Source organism: Lottia gigantea (genome assembly GCF_000327385.1).
Source record: "Lottia gigantea unplaced genomic scaffold LOTGIsca_46, whole genome shotgun sequence".
In the NCBI taxonomy this organism is placed as follows: Eukaryota; Metazoa; Mollusca; class Gastropoda; family Lottiidae; genus Lottia; species Lottia gigantea.
In genome coordinates, this window is record NW_008709614.1 from 1,691,593 (window position 1) to 1,707,857 (window position 16,265).

A 16,265-nucleotide genomic window follows, 5' to 3' on the forward strand; every position below is an offset into this window, starting at 1 on the left:
GGTATTTTATTGTATATTAATGTATTATAGTAATGATAGATTGGTGAATCGGTTTTATATTTGTAAATTTTGATAAGTAGTGATTTTAAATTGAAAAGCATTTTGCTCTAAATGGCATTACTGATAAAAGTTATAATGCTTTTAACAAGAACAATTTCAATATGCAGTCAATTAAATATTCTGAAATTGAAATACTGTAAACTTTTTCCAATTGCAAAATAGCTACTTATGAATGAATGTGTGAAATAAATTGGTTTTAAATGTTTTGTCCTTTTTATTACAAATGGTTTTGGTGCATTAATTATTATAATAGACTCAAATAAAATGCAGAGCATGTAACAGAATTATTTTGCCTGCTTGATTGTAACAGTCTGAAATATATGCAATTTGTTCTTTCTTTAGCATATTGACACTAAACAGTATAACCCCACCAGAAGGATCATCTTACTTTATGTAAATGTAAAATGTGTGATGAGATATTGGAAAAATCCACTGATTAATTGAATTCTAACCAATTCATTCAATTTTTCATGCCAGTAAATATATTTAGACTCAGACATGCATTTTTACAGTTTTAAAATAAAAACTTGACTAGAGAGAATAAAGACAAGAATCATATTCAATATTTTTAATCAAGCTCACATTTGATAATTTTTTTCCCAGAGTAAACAAAGTCTTTCTAAATTAGATTAGATTAGTAATACAAGTTATGCTAAAAGTGTTTACAGCATTATTCATTCCAATTAAGGCACAAGATAGAACACAATTAGGTACATGATCAAAAAATTCAATCTGCTATGTTAATATGACAAAAATACAAGATTTTATGATCTATTTCGAGGCTGAAATATGTCAGTTGTCTGAAGATCACAGTGTGAAACAACATGTTGTTTTTAGGTTCTGCTGTAATATTTCTTGGTTTCTATGAAAAATAAGTATGTTTAATATTCTTTCATTCCTTGCTATTTATCTTTTAGGAGGTAAATGTCAGATATCAGATTAAGTGCCCATCATCATCATATAATCAACATTATCTTTACTATTTAGAAGCTGATATTCTTAAGAATTCAAAATGTTCTTCAGATTAAAGTTTTTAAAATAAGCAAACAATAACAAATACATGAAAACATGTAAAGAAAAATAAATAAAATTAGTAGTTCTGTCAATGCGTTCACTGGACAGATGGACAATTATTTTGTTACAAAAAAGTCACAGGTGAAAATATTTCAAATGAGTTACCAAAATAGAATCTGAAGTGTTTCACAAACCAGAAGAGCAGCCACTTTTGTGTTCAAAAATTAAAGTTAGCATTCATAGAACTAATCTTTCAACAGCATATTAGAAGCACAAAATATAGACAAATAAGACAATTTTAAGGTATGATACTTCTGGTATATTTATAACTTCAACGCTTTAATGTGGCTCTCACACTGCATCAGGAATATTTAACAAAATAAACAAATGAAAATTATAGAAAATATATATAAAAATCAATAATACTATAAAATTGTAAAAAAAATATGATATAAGATAATAGATGCAATTATTTATGCTGTTAAGTGGAACACAGAAATTTGCCAATAAAATCACCAATTCTAGATATTTTTCATTATCATTATAATAAGTAATAATAAAGTTTATTGATTTGTTGAACATTTTAGATGTAGAAACAACTTCAGAGATTACTATCAGAAATTTATACTTGAGCTTACTGAGGTGAGATCTACGTCAAATTTTAAACGAATTGTAAATAACTGAAAAAATAGTTTAAATAGACCTTAATTGTGACCTTAATGTGTTCACAGATCTTGTTAAATAATTTCATTATTGATATAATGAAAATAACAATTTTGATAATATCCTTATATATATATTCATTATATGACACTGTGCATATACAAATAAATGAAAATGATCCCAAAATTTGTTATTTGTTCTGCAAGCTATGTTAAACAAATTTGTTATTTGTCAAAACTTTGATATCTGCTTTTCAGATAATAACAAATGTATGAAAGTTATTTGTATGTACACAAAAGCCATGGTTCATGTTATAATATACATTTCATTAATATCCATATCCAAAAAATATCATATTTGTATCTGTTTTTGATTTTGATATGAGCTAAGAGTATGAAGTTAAAAAATCCTGAATAATTATGATCTCTCGTTGTTACTAATAAATCACTCTACAATTTAAACATCAAGCACTATTTATTTTTAATTTCTGTTATACTGTCTGATATAAGTTACTTTATCAGAAGAAAATTTTTTTTTTTATGTATTTTATCTCAAAATTGACATATAAAGCTGAAATTATGCTGTATCATCTGAAATTAGGCTTTATTATCTGGCCAAGCAAATAATAAGCTAAAAGAAACACACATACTGACTCTTGTAATAGTGTACAGTATTCACTGAAAAATGCCACGATCCACATGATTACATGCACTGCAAGATTGTACTATTTAAGTTAAGAAATGAATACAGAACTATTCACACCAACACAATCAGTACAGTACCAAATATACTAATAGTTACTATTAAAAATTGCTTGCCAGGCAAGATAATATAGGCTCACTGGCAGCTTTGATTTTGAATAAAAATATTTGTCAGTACAGTATCAATCACCAGTATGAAATATTCAACCTTCAGTCATACACTTCTTTTGAACTCTTTAGGGCAATACTGAAGAATATTACCAAGTTCATTAAAATCCGTATGGAATTGTGTCTTCTAGGGGTGCTAACAAGCACTCACAGCAATTTTCATAAAAATCTGTCCAGAATTGTGCCTTCTAGAGCGTTTACAAGCTAAATTTGTTTTCAGGAACAAGGGCAATAACTCATACTAATTATATTTCTGATTTTCATTAGAGTTCATCCTTAGGTGATAACAAACACTCACACCAAGTTTCGTCAAAATGTGAGTATTTGCGAACATTTCAAGAACAAAGGCAATGACTCATACTAAATATTTTTAGATTTTTCTGATTTTCAATAGTGTCCATCCTTGGGTGATTAGAAACACTCATACCAAATTCCATCAAAATCAGTCAAGAATTGTGCCTTCTAGAGTGTTTATAAGCAATTGTGACGGACCAAAGGACGAACATGGTTGACGACAATGTATGCCCCCCAAACAAAAAGCACTTAAACAAAAGCTTACAAATTTCTCAAAAAGCATTGTTATGAAGAGTTCTTTATTATCCATTTTAACAACTGATAGTATATTACATGTTGCACTATCAATGTTTAATTTTTGTATTAACATTAAATAAATATCCCAGCATTCAAAATGAACAATGATTTCCAAGTAATGAACATCTAGGTGGTTTGGATAAATTATGCTTTATTTTTTCTGCTCATTTCTCATCAAGTGTCATGTTTATTCTGATAGAATACAGAATAGTCATGATTCAAACCTTGTTCAAAATCCTTGACATTTCTCTGGTCAACATGTCCAGCTTCTGAACTCAAGAATCAAATTTTCCTAACCATTAAGAAAGAATTAAAGAGCTGTTTCCGATATATGTCTTTTCTCTGGTCTAGATTGTTCATCAATAACAATTTCCTCTGTTGATAATGGTGCTGTGGTATTAGATGGCTCTGTGGTACTAGGTCTTGAACCCCGTTGATATCGTGGTGCAGGACGATTGACATACATTGGTTGACGAACTGAAACAGCATGTCGTGGTAATCTCTGTTTCAGAGAACTGCGTAGTTTAATAGATCTGTCGTTTTGTAAAAACTCATTACTCTGAATTAAAGAGGCATGACAATTCTATTATGATATGTGAAACAGAACATTTTGTTATGTTAGGTTCGGTTAAACAGAACATTTTGTTATGATAGGTGAAACAGAACATTTTGTTATGATAGGCGAAACAAAACATTTTGTTATGATAGGTGAAACAGAACATTTTGTTATGATAGGTGAAACAGAACATTTTGTTATGATAGGTGAAACAAAACATTTTGTTATGATAGGTGAAACAGAACATTTTGTTATGATAGGTGAAACAGAACATTTTTTTATGATAGGTGAAACAGATTATAATACAAAACAATTTCATTAAAATATTTTAAAGATACATACCCTGACACTTTTCCATTGTGACAGTTGACGAAATTCTTCTTCTTTTTTCTTGTCCTATTCAAAAAACATCATTTTAACTTACACATTACACTTTTTAGCTTTATTTCACCTCTGCATAGAAATACATGTGAAGGCCTATATGGCATTTAAAATCAGTCATACCCTTTGAAAAGGAAATAAGAAACAGATCTGACATTACCTTGGTAACCCACTTTAAATGATATGTATTGAATTTGTTACAATAATAATGTTATACTTACTATACAACTTATCTTACAACTAACTGGTACCCAAATAATCATAGAAAATATTAATATTGTAGCTACTATATTTCTCTTCATAAACTCCACTAAAAATAATAAATAACATCTTATATTATATACTGCCATCTGACCTGTATGATACTGGAATACACATTATATACATAATATACAAAATATTTTTGAGTGTATTCTCAGTGATCTCATATTCTCATGTGTGCTCCTTAACCTTTATTGTTACCCACAATCCTACTAGCACCCTGGTTGAAGAGTTTTGGACCTTCTATTATTGTTGTAATCATCATAAATTATTTACAATGTACTAACCAAAGGCATTAGGTGTTAATTTTTCTATAAATGAAAACAATCGTTGAACCATATCTACTTCATTTCTTTTACAAACTCCATCCTGTTAAACATATAAAGAGCATTTGATAATTACTTATCATCTAAGTACTTGATATATTAAAATGTTCTATCAGAAGTCTGTGAACACTAAAAGTTTCTTGCCCCAGTTGACTAAGTACTCTGACTTCCTGCTATATTTAATAATAAGAATTAACTAGCTTGATATATATAGTAAACAGTTTTGTCTATTAATAATAATGATAATGAGAGAATAGACATTCTACTCACAGCAGAACAGGATCCAATATAACATGCTCTTCCCTGTGGTAATTTTTCATTCCCAAATTTTGAACATTTTCCTTGTTGATCACGACAACATCTATGACAAGCATCTTTTTCTAAATTAATGAAAATCAAATAAATAAATGGCATGGTAATTTTTCTATTCAAACATTTTCAAAATTAAATAGCCAATCAGAGTAGGTGACTTTATTGGTATTATGTTGAATTGTCATCTGCTTGGAAATAGAGATGATGTTGGTTGTAAGATGCCATTTACTTTTTTCACTGACACGCTTTTATAAATATAGATGAAATGGCTAGAGAAAATGGATGAAATATTACCATTGTTTTCACAACGACAAGGTTCAGCATTATTTAACTCACAATAAGATACACATATACCATCGTAACATTCTCCACTAGAAAAATATCAAAATCAAAATCATATATACACACAAATAGAACGTCATTATTCTCTTTTTTCCACATTAAATATTTACTATAGTGTATAATAAAATTACAGTGAAAACAACTACATTACATTGTAGAGGCATTGTAATAACAGAACTAAATCTTACCCTTCTAAACATTGTGTAGTATTACCAACATATTCTGATGGTGGACATTCTAAACTTCCACTACAAATACAAATAGTCATTATATTCAATTTCAGATTACTTCAGACAGATGCTTTATATCACCATATTTAGGCAGTGGAATAACTTAGTCTGTAGTGAGTCTGATTGTTGTCTGCTAGGTAATTAGGATTTGATTATTCCTCAAGGTAAAAAAAATTCTGATGCCAGTGCCAGCGCTTCTGGTAGTCTCTGTGTGAACTTTCAGACTCTGAATTATTTAGTAACTCTCTAACTAAGTAACTAAGGAGTATATAAATATTGTATCATCTGTATGAGTTAGGTAACAAAATATTTACCTGCATTTAGCTGTTTTAGTACAACCACCTTTAAAAGCTTCCCTACACACTGTATCTGTACTAGCTACTTGACAATCTACACAACATTCATAATTGACATTGCTGAAATAAAGAATAAATGAATCATATTAAACTACAATCCTAACAGTTTCCTACAGTCCTCCTAAAGTCAATCTAAGACTATTTTTAGTATTTTAAAGCAGATAAATTTATATAAAAATAATTGTTAAATGTGATTTACTAACAAAAGGAAGATAGTAAGTACATTTCAATTTTCTTTTTATATTCATATCAAATGTACTTAAAAATGCAGAATTTTTCTTAAAGATACATGTACACAGATTATCTCAACAGAATTGCAAACAATAACATGCTTACAACAGACCACCATCTGAAATCTCCTATGAAATGTCTGGGGGCATGCTATAAGATCATACTAACCTACATACAGCATTACCAATTAATTTACAATCTTTAGAACAACAAGGATCATTGCCTTCTTTCCCTGTTCTACCTCCATCACATTCTTCTCCACTATCTATTTTACCATTACCACAATATGGTGCATTTAAATCTTGTTCTGTAACACATACACAATCAAAAGATTTGAAATAATTCAAATTCTGAAGTTCATTATGGAAAACACAACCTAAATCTGCTAAATCTCAATGAAGTTTTTGATTATTCTTGATTGAAATCAGGTTATTATTTGATTGTGTTAATATCTACATATCTCTTAAAATAAACATTTTTTGTAGAGATAGGATTGTGAAATTTCATGCAGTATGAAAAGAAAACAATTTGTAGAGATAAACGCTTAAACTGACTCGTATCACACATTTTTTTCATGTTTCTCCAACTACATCACTGATATGGGAACAAGGATGAAAGATCTGAGGATAATACCTCATCTGGATCAAACCTGGAATCCAATGTTTAGCAAGCATCTAACTTTTTCAACCATCGCAGCTCCCCCTAATGTCAGCAAGAATTTGGTTGTTAGAAACATATGATTGTGTGACCCAAAAACCAGAAACTTACCAGTAAAACAATTAGAGGCTTTCGCTATCAACACATCTCTTACATATCTTCTACTACATGGGGAAAATTTCTACAAAATAGTACATACACAATTCATTTCATCTGATGACAACACGTGTAAATTGTGTTGAAACATTAGGTACTTTGTTATTAAAGAAGTGTGTTATACCATAATATACTCTCTGGTGTTTTCTGTTATATGTGCTCTCAACTTCTAAATATCATTCAAATATCACATACACAATATACAATAACAATGGAATGACCAATTAGCCACATGTTTTAAGATTAAAACAACAGTTTTGAGTTACCATTTAAAAATCCCACATTTTTTCCTTTCTACAAAAAACATTTCTCTATTTCTGTTATCTTTTAAGTTAATAACTTTGACATAAACCAAGCCAACTTACATCATTATTTTCATCATAACCTTTAACAGCATAGGGATACATAACAAATTTTCCTTTCCCTGTCAAAGATGATGGAGCACATTCATCAGTTTCTGCATCATGTTCACTTCCCCAATTATGACCTAGTTCTGAAAAACAGACACAATTTATATATATTGTGAATGAAATATTCTTCAGAAAACTAACCGTTATTAAGTCTTTTTTGTAACCTTTTACACTTAAGATTTTCATTCTCAGAAGTGTTAGAATGAATTTTGTATCAGATGTTAAATAATATGAGGGAACTAAATCTAACTGTTATAATGCATTTTACTTACCATGAGTTGTTACTAGAATAGCTTCTTTTGTTAAAAGTCTGTCACCATTGGTATTTTTAGAACTGGACCAGCCTGTATTTAACTTTAGGCGTATTTTGTCTTTCATGTAAGCTGAAAAAAAAAAATATCTCATGAAAATTAATTTTATCAAGAAAACTTTACATTGTAAGTTCTGGTTCTATTCTGGGAAGATTCTGATAGAGATAAGAGATATACTGTGATACCTATAATAAAATTTATATTGTACCTGCATTTATCATTCTGAACAGATTTATGGATAAGCAGTGGCTCAGGGAGCTTGCTTGTTAGTCTTGAGATCCAGGGTCTGATCCCTGCATAGATCAAGCTTATACCCATGGATTTTACATCATGGTTTCCCCCTGTCAGTGATAAAGGCACTGACATGGAAAAGCATGATAATTTCAACTTACCAGGTGAACAGATGCCGCCAACAGTTCGTTGTCTTGGTGACGCTATATATGCAAGACCTAATACACCTCCAGAGAATTTCTGATACGTTACTAAATGAGCTAAACAAAATTTATCATGATATCTTTCTCTACTAAAAACCTGCAACAAAAACAATATTTAAAAATCATTCCCATGAAACATAAAATCATTTTACAATTTACATTCTGTTACACTCTAAATACAGCATGAGCTCAATTCACTTAGAGTTTTTAATTTAGTCAACCTATATCAATACACTTAAATATAAAGCAACACAATAGATAAACTTCAAACCTCTAACAAATCTCTTGTAGCCCAGGCCTTCTCTTTAGCCATATTGTAGTGTTGAGTATTTTTAACTGGAGTGGCTTTTTCATGAATTTTGATCTGTGAATAGAAAGAATAAATAAATAAATCATTTCACTTTTACACCAATTGGCACCAATTTCAATTTTTCATTCAAAACATCACGTCTTTTTCAGCAGATAATATTGTATTCTTAGCATTTAATAATCTTATTTGAAGTTATTATTCAAGAGAAAACATAGACATAGGGTTTAAGTTTTGTTGAGATCAAATAATATGATAATACCTCTTTAATCTGAAAACCAATATTTGTCAGGTCAGTTGTACCTTCCCATTTTGTTCTTCTAAAGATACCATCTACAGTTTGGAATGTATTTATCTGAAAAATTTACAAAAAACTAACATTTGCTATCTTGAAAACCAGAACAACAAATTTCATTTTAAAAACTCAATTCAAAATTATTCGAATCAACTATAGGTCAAAAGGCATTTTCTCTCAACAATTAATTATTGATACCTGAGATTCGAAGGTTCCAGGGATATTTCAGCTACCACATTGTATTGTTGACTGTCTTCCCACTATCATTGGTATATTGAATTTATCAAAATTTGTTTTAGAAGTGAAATAGAATATAAGCTTTAAAACATGAATGATAGTCTTAGAATGACTTTGCTTTGATAATAATAAGAACTTTTTTAAGTTTGAGTTTTTGAATTTACTTCCACAAAATTTCAACCCAAAATTAGTTTTCAGCCTACCAACAATGTCAGCTTTTGCCATTAATTTTAGGTCATGAAACTTCTGCTAGGTTTCATAGACATCTAAATCGTAGAAAGAGGTCATCACTCGCCCCTAACAATCTTCATTTCATATCGTTTATTCATGATAACTATCATGTTTTCTTTTAGTTTGTATTTGATCTTTCCACCTTTTTTTGTATAGAAATGTTTTTTTCTCAACAATCATATCAAAATACAAATATTCCCCAAACATGATGTTTGTCTTCCACAATTTCAGCTGGTCACAGTAATCACAACTATATGAAATACTCAAATTTTCAAATTTTCATTACCAGTGGATAAACAGTAGACTGATATGATTAAATAAGATATGATGTCTCTGTTTATAAACTTTCAACTATTTGTAATTAGTGAATATACTTACTAAGTAATTAACAGTAGTATGGGGTAAACCACCCCCAATACCCTGATGAAATAAATGATCTGCTACAACATATATCTGGCAAGTGCTGGCTTTAGAAATCTGTCTTTTACTACGATTTGAAGTCTTAATAGATTCTGAAAATTGCATAATTTAATTGATCATTTATTTAGGGAACATGCAACATGCTCATTATAGCCATTGTTTGTTAAACACTGAACACCATTTACAACGGTAGCAGTACTACAAGTTATTAACTTCAGGCTTTATATTTAAAGGGATATAGATATGGGTTTACTAAAACAAGAACTCACAAAGAACTGCGCTCTTATTATATTCACCAAACACAATATTTGACGTTTTACTAATAAAAATGCCGAGCATCACAGTATGGTGAAAATCATTAAAAAATATAAGGAAAAAAGAAACAAACCTTTATCATCATAAATAATATCGTTGGGATCAACGTCTACTTTAATACCATCAGCTAATTTTTCCCTAGTGAGATAAACATCAAATTAATATTAAACTCAATCACAGATGGAGAAGAATAGCCAATCATTCCTGTTTGCTAAATATTCTCATGTTTAACCACCTTCCTCATTTCATCTGATGATAACACATGATGACTAAATTTCATAATGTTGTTCAAACCTTATAGAAATGATCTACATTGAATTAAGGGTCACAACCAAATGTGAGCAGATTAGTTGCCTCCTATTCAATGGTATGACTGCCAACAGTAATTGTAGCTTACATTGCATCTCTGAAGTCGCTGATTACTGCCTCTTAACAAGGCAAGATTTGTTTATAATGTAACTCGCTGCAATATCAACATCAGATCATGATTGAACTGAAAGAAGATGTGCATACAAGACTACAGATTTCAACTGGTTAAATCAGATGCAAGGGAAATAATTCATAATGTGCCTTACCCTTTAAATGAAGGTAATGAAAAATTACTTTTTATATCTGATGCTCTATATATAATCTGTGAATAATACCGAGAATGTGGTAAGTGACGCCAGGATGGCTGAAAATTGAACATACTTTATCAATAAACAGTAAAGATGTGAGATATTTCTAGAAATAGAAGCATGTGACAAAGAAGTGGGTTAGACTATTTCGATTCATTCAAAAGATACATTTTTAAAAAGAATAGTACAATTTGCATGTTGTAATAGATGTGAAACAGACAGCATCAATAACCATTATATCTATCCATCGATAAGGTCTTTAAGAGCTGATTGGTATAATTTATGTAGCAGAATATAACCATACCACATGTAAGCCTGACAACTCTGGCCTTACCCGGGTCTTTAGGTGATCACTGTACAATATACTAAATCTAATAACTATTTTCAAGCTAATTCAGACCAATTTTTGGGTTGTTAGTTTTGTGAGAATTTTCAACAGCCAAATTTGTCATATCAATTGGTATCCATACAATACTGAACCATTCACAATTCCATCAAGACATGACCAGATATTCTATAATGCCCCTGTGTGCCGCAACATACTTCAATAAAAGTTTCATGTGTACGATATTAAGAAGGTTAAGAAGGTGAAAGAGTTATCAGGCTAACTACACGTAAGAATGGATAAGAATATTCAGGCCTTACTTCTATATGATAGGATTCCTGAGCTGTATATATATTAGCTGTCCATTTACCATTTTCAACATGAGCATCCACCATTGAATCTTTTTCACCTTAAATCGTTAGTTTGATAATGATTAATCTCGTTAAATTTTAGACTTGAATAAACAAATTAATGATAGTGCTAACTTCTACTTATAATTGAAAGTGAAAAAATACCTGCTAATCTTCCTTTAAAAAGCTGATTTTTATTTACATTAATTCCACTTGAACTACCATCATGTTTGATTATTGATGCTTTAAAACCCTGAGCTAAAATGTCATCATTATTCTTCAATAACAGATCAAATGTTCTGAAAAAGATTTTAAATAAAACAACAGTTAATATGATTGATATATATATTGATGTATATATAAAGTTCAACCAATCAGTGTAAACAGTAAACTAAAATAGATAGTGATTCAGAACATGTATTTGTTTAAAGATGGGTTCCCTTTTTTTCAATTATGAAAATGAAATTGCTAATACTTATATGAATAGAAAGTAGAGGTGTTCTAATGACTTGGAAAAATACCAATTTGTCTCACATGTCCATAATGAATTCATACTTCATGCTAAATTAGAAGAGAAATAGCAGGATTCGAATGAGTGACTGATCAAGAAAGGTCAGACAGTATTTTTTGGTTTATCCAGACAGTACATATATGGACATTTATTATTGGCTTAAACTCTTAATCATTATATACAATAAGAACATAATGATATGATTAAGAATACTTGATAGTTCATTAGAAACACAAATTAATCAAATAGTTTGCTTAATTTGACACTAAAAAATAAGGAAGACCATCTTTAAGTTTCTCTCTGAATAATTCATATTTTTTGTAGGCTCAATCTGCCAGTGCCACACCCTGCAATCTCTAATTTCAAAACACTACATATTACCTGCCAAAGGCACTGAATTTAATATCTCTATCAGTGTTTCTTACAATCCCATCAGTACTTCTCTTGGTTCTCTTAACATCTTCTAATGTTGATAGAGTTTCATAATAAAACAGTTTCTTATCTATATCACCTAGAAAATAGATATAAGAACTTAGGTCTAAAACTTTTACAAACAAACGAGTCTGATTTATCAAAAGTTTCTATACTCATACAAAATTGAAATTTTGCATGTTTAATGAAATTTGTATTCTGATTGTAGATGAATAAGAACATGATGTTCTCATACAGCACTTTGTGTGTTTTGGACCTGTTTTCAGCTGTTCTTGAACAAAATTTGTAAAAGTGTTACTTCCCAGGTGTTTAACGCATTTTGCTTTAGTCAAAAGTAACAAATAGTAGAAAATCATTGAAGTGTCCTCTATCATTCAGTCTTTGATAATGATGAAGTATCAAGCTTGGTATTGGATATTGCCAATCATGTATATAATATGTATCAAATTTACATAAGAGCTACTATTCAATATTTATTGCAACAAAGATCTTTTCAAAGGTTTAACAAATTTTTATTATTGTATACCCCAGATTATAAAAGAATAATATTACTGTTAATAAATTGGCAAAATGTTTTCCGAGCTCAGAATTTTAATGAGTTAAAACGGTAACAAGTCAAAATGGTAACAGATCTGCCAAAACAGTAACAAGTTATTTAGGTTAAAACAGTAACAGATCTGCCAAAATGATAACCCAATAAAATGTACTATAAAATTTTCAAATAAATATAATTGTAAAACAAATATGGTAAAAACAATCAAAAACAAAAATTATGATCAGTATATACCCAACTGGAACGAAGCCATTAGCTTGGTATGTCAGCTTGGTATGTCGGTAGATTTCTTTTAATCAACAATTGTGATTTTGATTTGTCAGTAATTTTATTCTAATCAATAATTGCTTTGATCATATTTAAAATGTTTTCATTACTTGGATTGAAGGGTGAGAATTAGTAGCCAAGAGAAGTTGTTTTGCGAGTAAGAGTTATTAGGAATAAATTTTATTTTGTTACAGTCAAGTAACCTAATTTCGTGCTAAACTACTTTTCGTGCATCTCCGGAAATGATTAATAATTTACATGTGCGACCTCGCCTGACCTCTGAATTTGCTTGTTTTGATAAACATGGGTTATTTGCATACTGTCAGATAGCAGAATAAATCCAGTAGTTTCAAGCAAGGTAAAATGTATTAATGTATACTTTGACGTAAACAAAATGGCGGATTTCAATTATCACCAAATATCACTATTTTCAATCGGCCGAATTTCCTTGGAATCGTCTGCTAGAATATATTCCAACAAATGCATGTGACAAACTAACGGATTCCATGTCAGCAGTAAAATTCTATGGAATACAAAGTGGGCCATATTCATATGTAGTTTCAATGACTTTCAGCAATAAATCACTCTTACGTTTTACTTATCTAATTTAGTCACTTAACATTTTTTTTCTTAAATCATTTATCTTTGAAGGAATTGTCACTAGTTATAATGAATTGATATTACAGATAAATACTAAGAAAAGTTAATTATACAGTGGTTTAACCTATTTTCGTGGATATACGGATTCAACATCGAATTTTGTCAAAGTTAAAAAAACAAACAAAAAATTTTATGTGTTCAATGTTTGATCTATAAATAAGTCGAGAAAAACACGTTGTATGGATACCGGGTGGTATAATTAACTTCTCTTAGTATTTATCTTTAATATCAATTCATTATAACTAGTGACAATTCCTTCAAAGAACCACGATTTAAAAAAAAAAATAGTGACTGACAAAATAAGATACGTAGCGTGATATATTGCTAAAAGTCACTGAAACAACATAAGAATAAGGTCCACTTTGTGTTCCGTAGAAATTTTCTGCTGACACGGAATCTGCTATTTGATCACATGACTTCATTCGTTGGACTACATTCTAGCAGACGACACTTGGAATTCCGATTACCCCTTGGGATTATAAGGAAATTCGGGCGATAAAAAATGGTGACGTTTGGTAATAACTGAAATCCGCCATTTTGTATTTGTCAAAGTATACATTAATACATTTTACCTTGCTTGAAACTACTGGATTCATTCTACTGTCTGATATTGTAGAGAAAACCCATGTTTATCAAAACAAACTAATGCGGAGGTCGAGCAAGGTCGCTCATGTAAATTATTAATCCTTTTCTGGAAATCCACGAATAATAGGTTTCCACGAAATTAGGTTACTCGACTGTACCACTGGGTATCCATACAACTGGTTTTTCTCGACTTATTTATAGATCAAACATTGTACACGGAAAAAGGAAACTTCGGTTTCTTAAATCTGACGAAATTCAGTACAGTTGAGTAACCTAATTTCGTGGAAACCTATTATTCGTGGATTTCCGGAAAGGATTAATAATTTACATGAGCGACCTTGCGCGACCTCCGCATTAGTTTGCTTTGATAAACATGGGTTTTCTCTACAATGTCAGCTAGTAGAATGAATCCAGTAGTTTCAAGCAAGGTAAAATGTATTAATACAAATTAATACAAATACAAAATGGCGGATTTCAGTTATTACCAAACGTCACCATTTTTTATTGGCCGAATTTCCTTATAATCCCAAGCGGTAATCGGAATTCCAAGTGTCGTCTGCTAGAATATATTTCAACGAATGAAGTCACGTGATCAACTAGCAGATTCAGTGTCAGCAGAAAATTTCTATGGAACACAAAGTGGACCATATTCTTATCTTGTTTCAGTGACTTTTAGCAATAAATCACGCTACGTATCTTATTTTGTCAGTCACTATGTTTTTTTTAAATCGTGGTTCTTTGAAGGAATTGTCACTAGTTATAATGAATTGATATTAAAGATAAACCCTAAGAGAAGTTACTTATACCATCCGGTATCCATACAACGTGTTTTTCTAGACTTATTTATAGATCAAACATTGTACACGAAAATAGGTGACGCATTCTGCCGCCGTTGCCGAGTTGGTTGCTCATGAAATATGGGTCAAAGTGAAGGATTCATAAAGAAAATCGAAATAAACCAATTTTGATTATTTTGTAGAATATCTGACGAAACATCTAAGACATAAAAAAAAATTTTCGTTTTTTTAACCTTGACGAAATTTGGTGTTGAATCCTTATATCCACGAAAATAGATTAAACCACTGTATTGAATCCTTACATGCACGAATATAGGTTACACCATTGTACCATTTTAACCAAAATATCTTGTTACCGTTTTGACTATTAAAATTTGTTACCATTTTGACTTGTTAACCTTTTAACTGGATACCTTTAGAAGACATTCCCATACTAAAATTATGTGATCATCATCATCACTTATAATTCCTGGCATGTTAGTATTCAATGACAATAAATAGGCCTATTGATAATCTTCTTGCTCAGTAAATCAAGTTGTGTTCATTTTCATGACTTTTAACTTCATTAAGGCTTGGAAGACTTCAAGATGGTTTCTTTATGAAATAAAAAATATAAAAGGAATCCACTTACCAAGTATGCTTTGAATCACAAGAGAGATCACAAAATATAAAGTATAAGTCATTTTTCAACATTATACTTGTGTGGAATTCCCTTTACTGGCATAATGTCTTAAAATAGTAACATGGAAAATACCACTGCGCCCTCTTGATAAGTCAAAACGGTCACTCGGTCAAATAGGACATGTACAGTTTCGTTCTTTTTTATCACATAAGGATATTTTCTACCTGATTTTTGTACCTGAAAATTCGATATGTCAATATATTAGGCTATAATCAATGAAAGGAGAACTATAAATGTAGGTTTCTGAGTGAAGGGAGAATTAATTGGTGTCCAAAGTGACAGCCGCAGTTTCAGGTCTCCTTTACTTGAAAGTTTTCCTGTTTTCGGCACTTTGAACATCGTAGCCGAAGGTGTTATGCGGATCGCGTCATTTAATAGAAAATATAGTGCTACATGGGCAGAAAAGTGGGCTCTTTTCTAAAAAAGTAATATATTTTAGTGTAATTAAAGCATTCAGCTTTAAGTAAATTTATAAGCTACAGTTAATTTGGGAACACTAAAATGGGATGGCATCTGTTTTA

The 16,265-nt window shown here is 30.3% G+C and overlaps 2 protein-coding genes across 2 annotated transcripts in view; one reads left to right on the top strand and one right to left on the bottom strand.

The window, feature by feature from the left end:
- The window catches only part of LOTGIDRAFT_178957 (hypothetical protein), a gene marked incomplete at both ends in the record, with an annotated part of 9,600 nt that extends 6,295 nt beyond the window's left edge, over positions 1-3,305 (top strand). Inside the window, 3 exons of the mRNA XM_009061206.1 lie at positions 314-335; positions 978-980; positions 3,287-3,305. Of these exons, the coding sequence (XP_009059454.1) occupies positions 314-335; positions 978-980; positions 3,287-3,305 (44 nt within the window). The remainder of the gene's footprint in view (positions 1-313; positions 336-977; positions 981-3,286) is intronic.
- A 1,026-nt stretch (positions 3,306-4,331) lies between these two features.
- On the bottom strand, positions 4,332-15,775 carry LOTGIDRAFT_218462 (hypothetical protein; the record flags this gene model as incomplete). The annotated part of the gene is made up of 20 exons (XM_009061207.1): positions 15,694-15,775; positions 12,150-12,279; positions 11,423-11,556; positions 11,228-11,316; positions 10,541-10,638; positions 10,039-10,103; positions 9,609-9,742; positions 8,730-8,822; positions 8,432-8,524; positions 8,119-8,257; positions 7,688-7,798; positions 7,371-7,498; positions 6,961-7,030; positions 6,361-6,493; positions 5,920-6,021; positions 5,564-5,623; positions 5,328-5,404; positions 4,992-5,101; positions 4,683-4,764; positions 4,332-4,444 (listed from the first exon to the last, which is right to left on the bottom strand). The coding sequence occupies exons 1-20, from the start codon at positions 15,743-15,745 to the stop codon at positions 4,332-4,334; spliced, it is 2,013 nt and encodes a 670-aa protein (XP_009059455.1). The 5' UTR covers positions 15,746-15,775.
- Between the last annotated feature and the right edge of the window lie 490 nt (positions 15,776-16,265).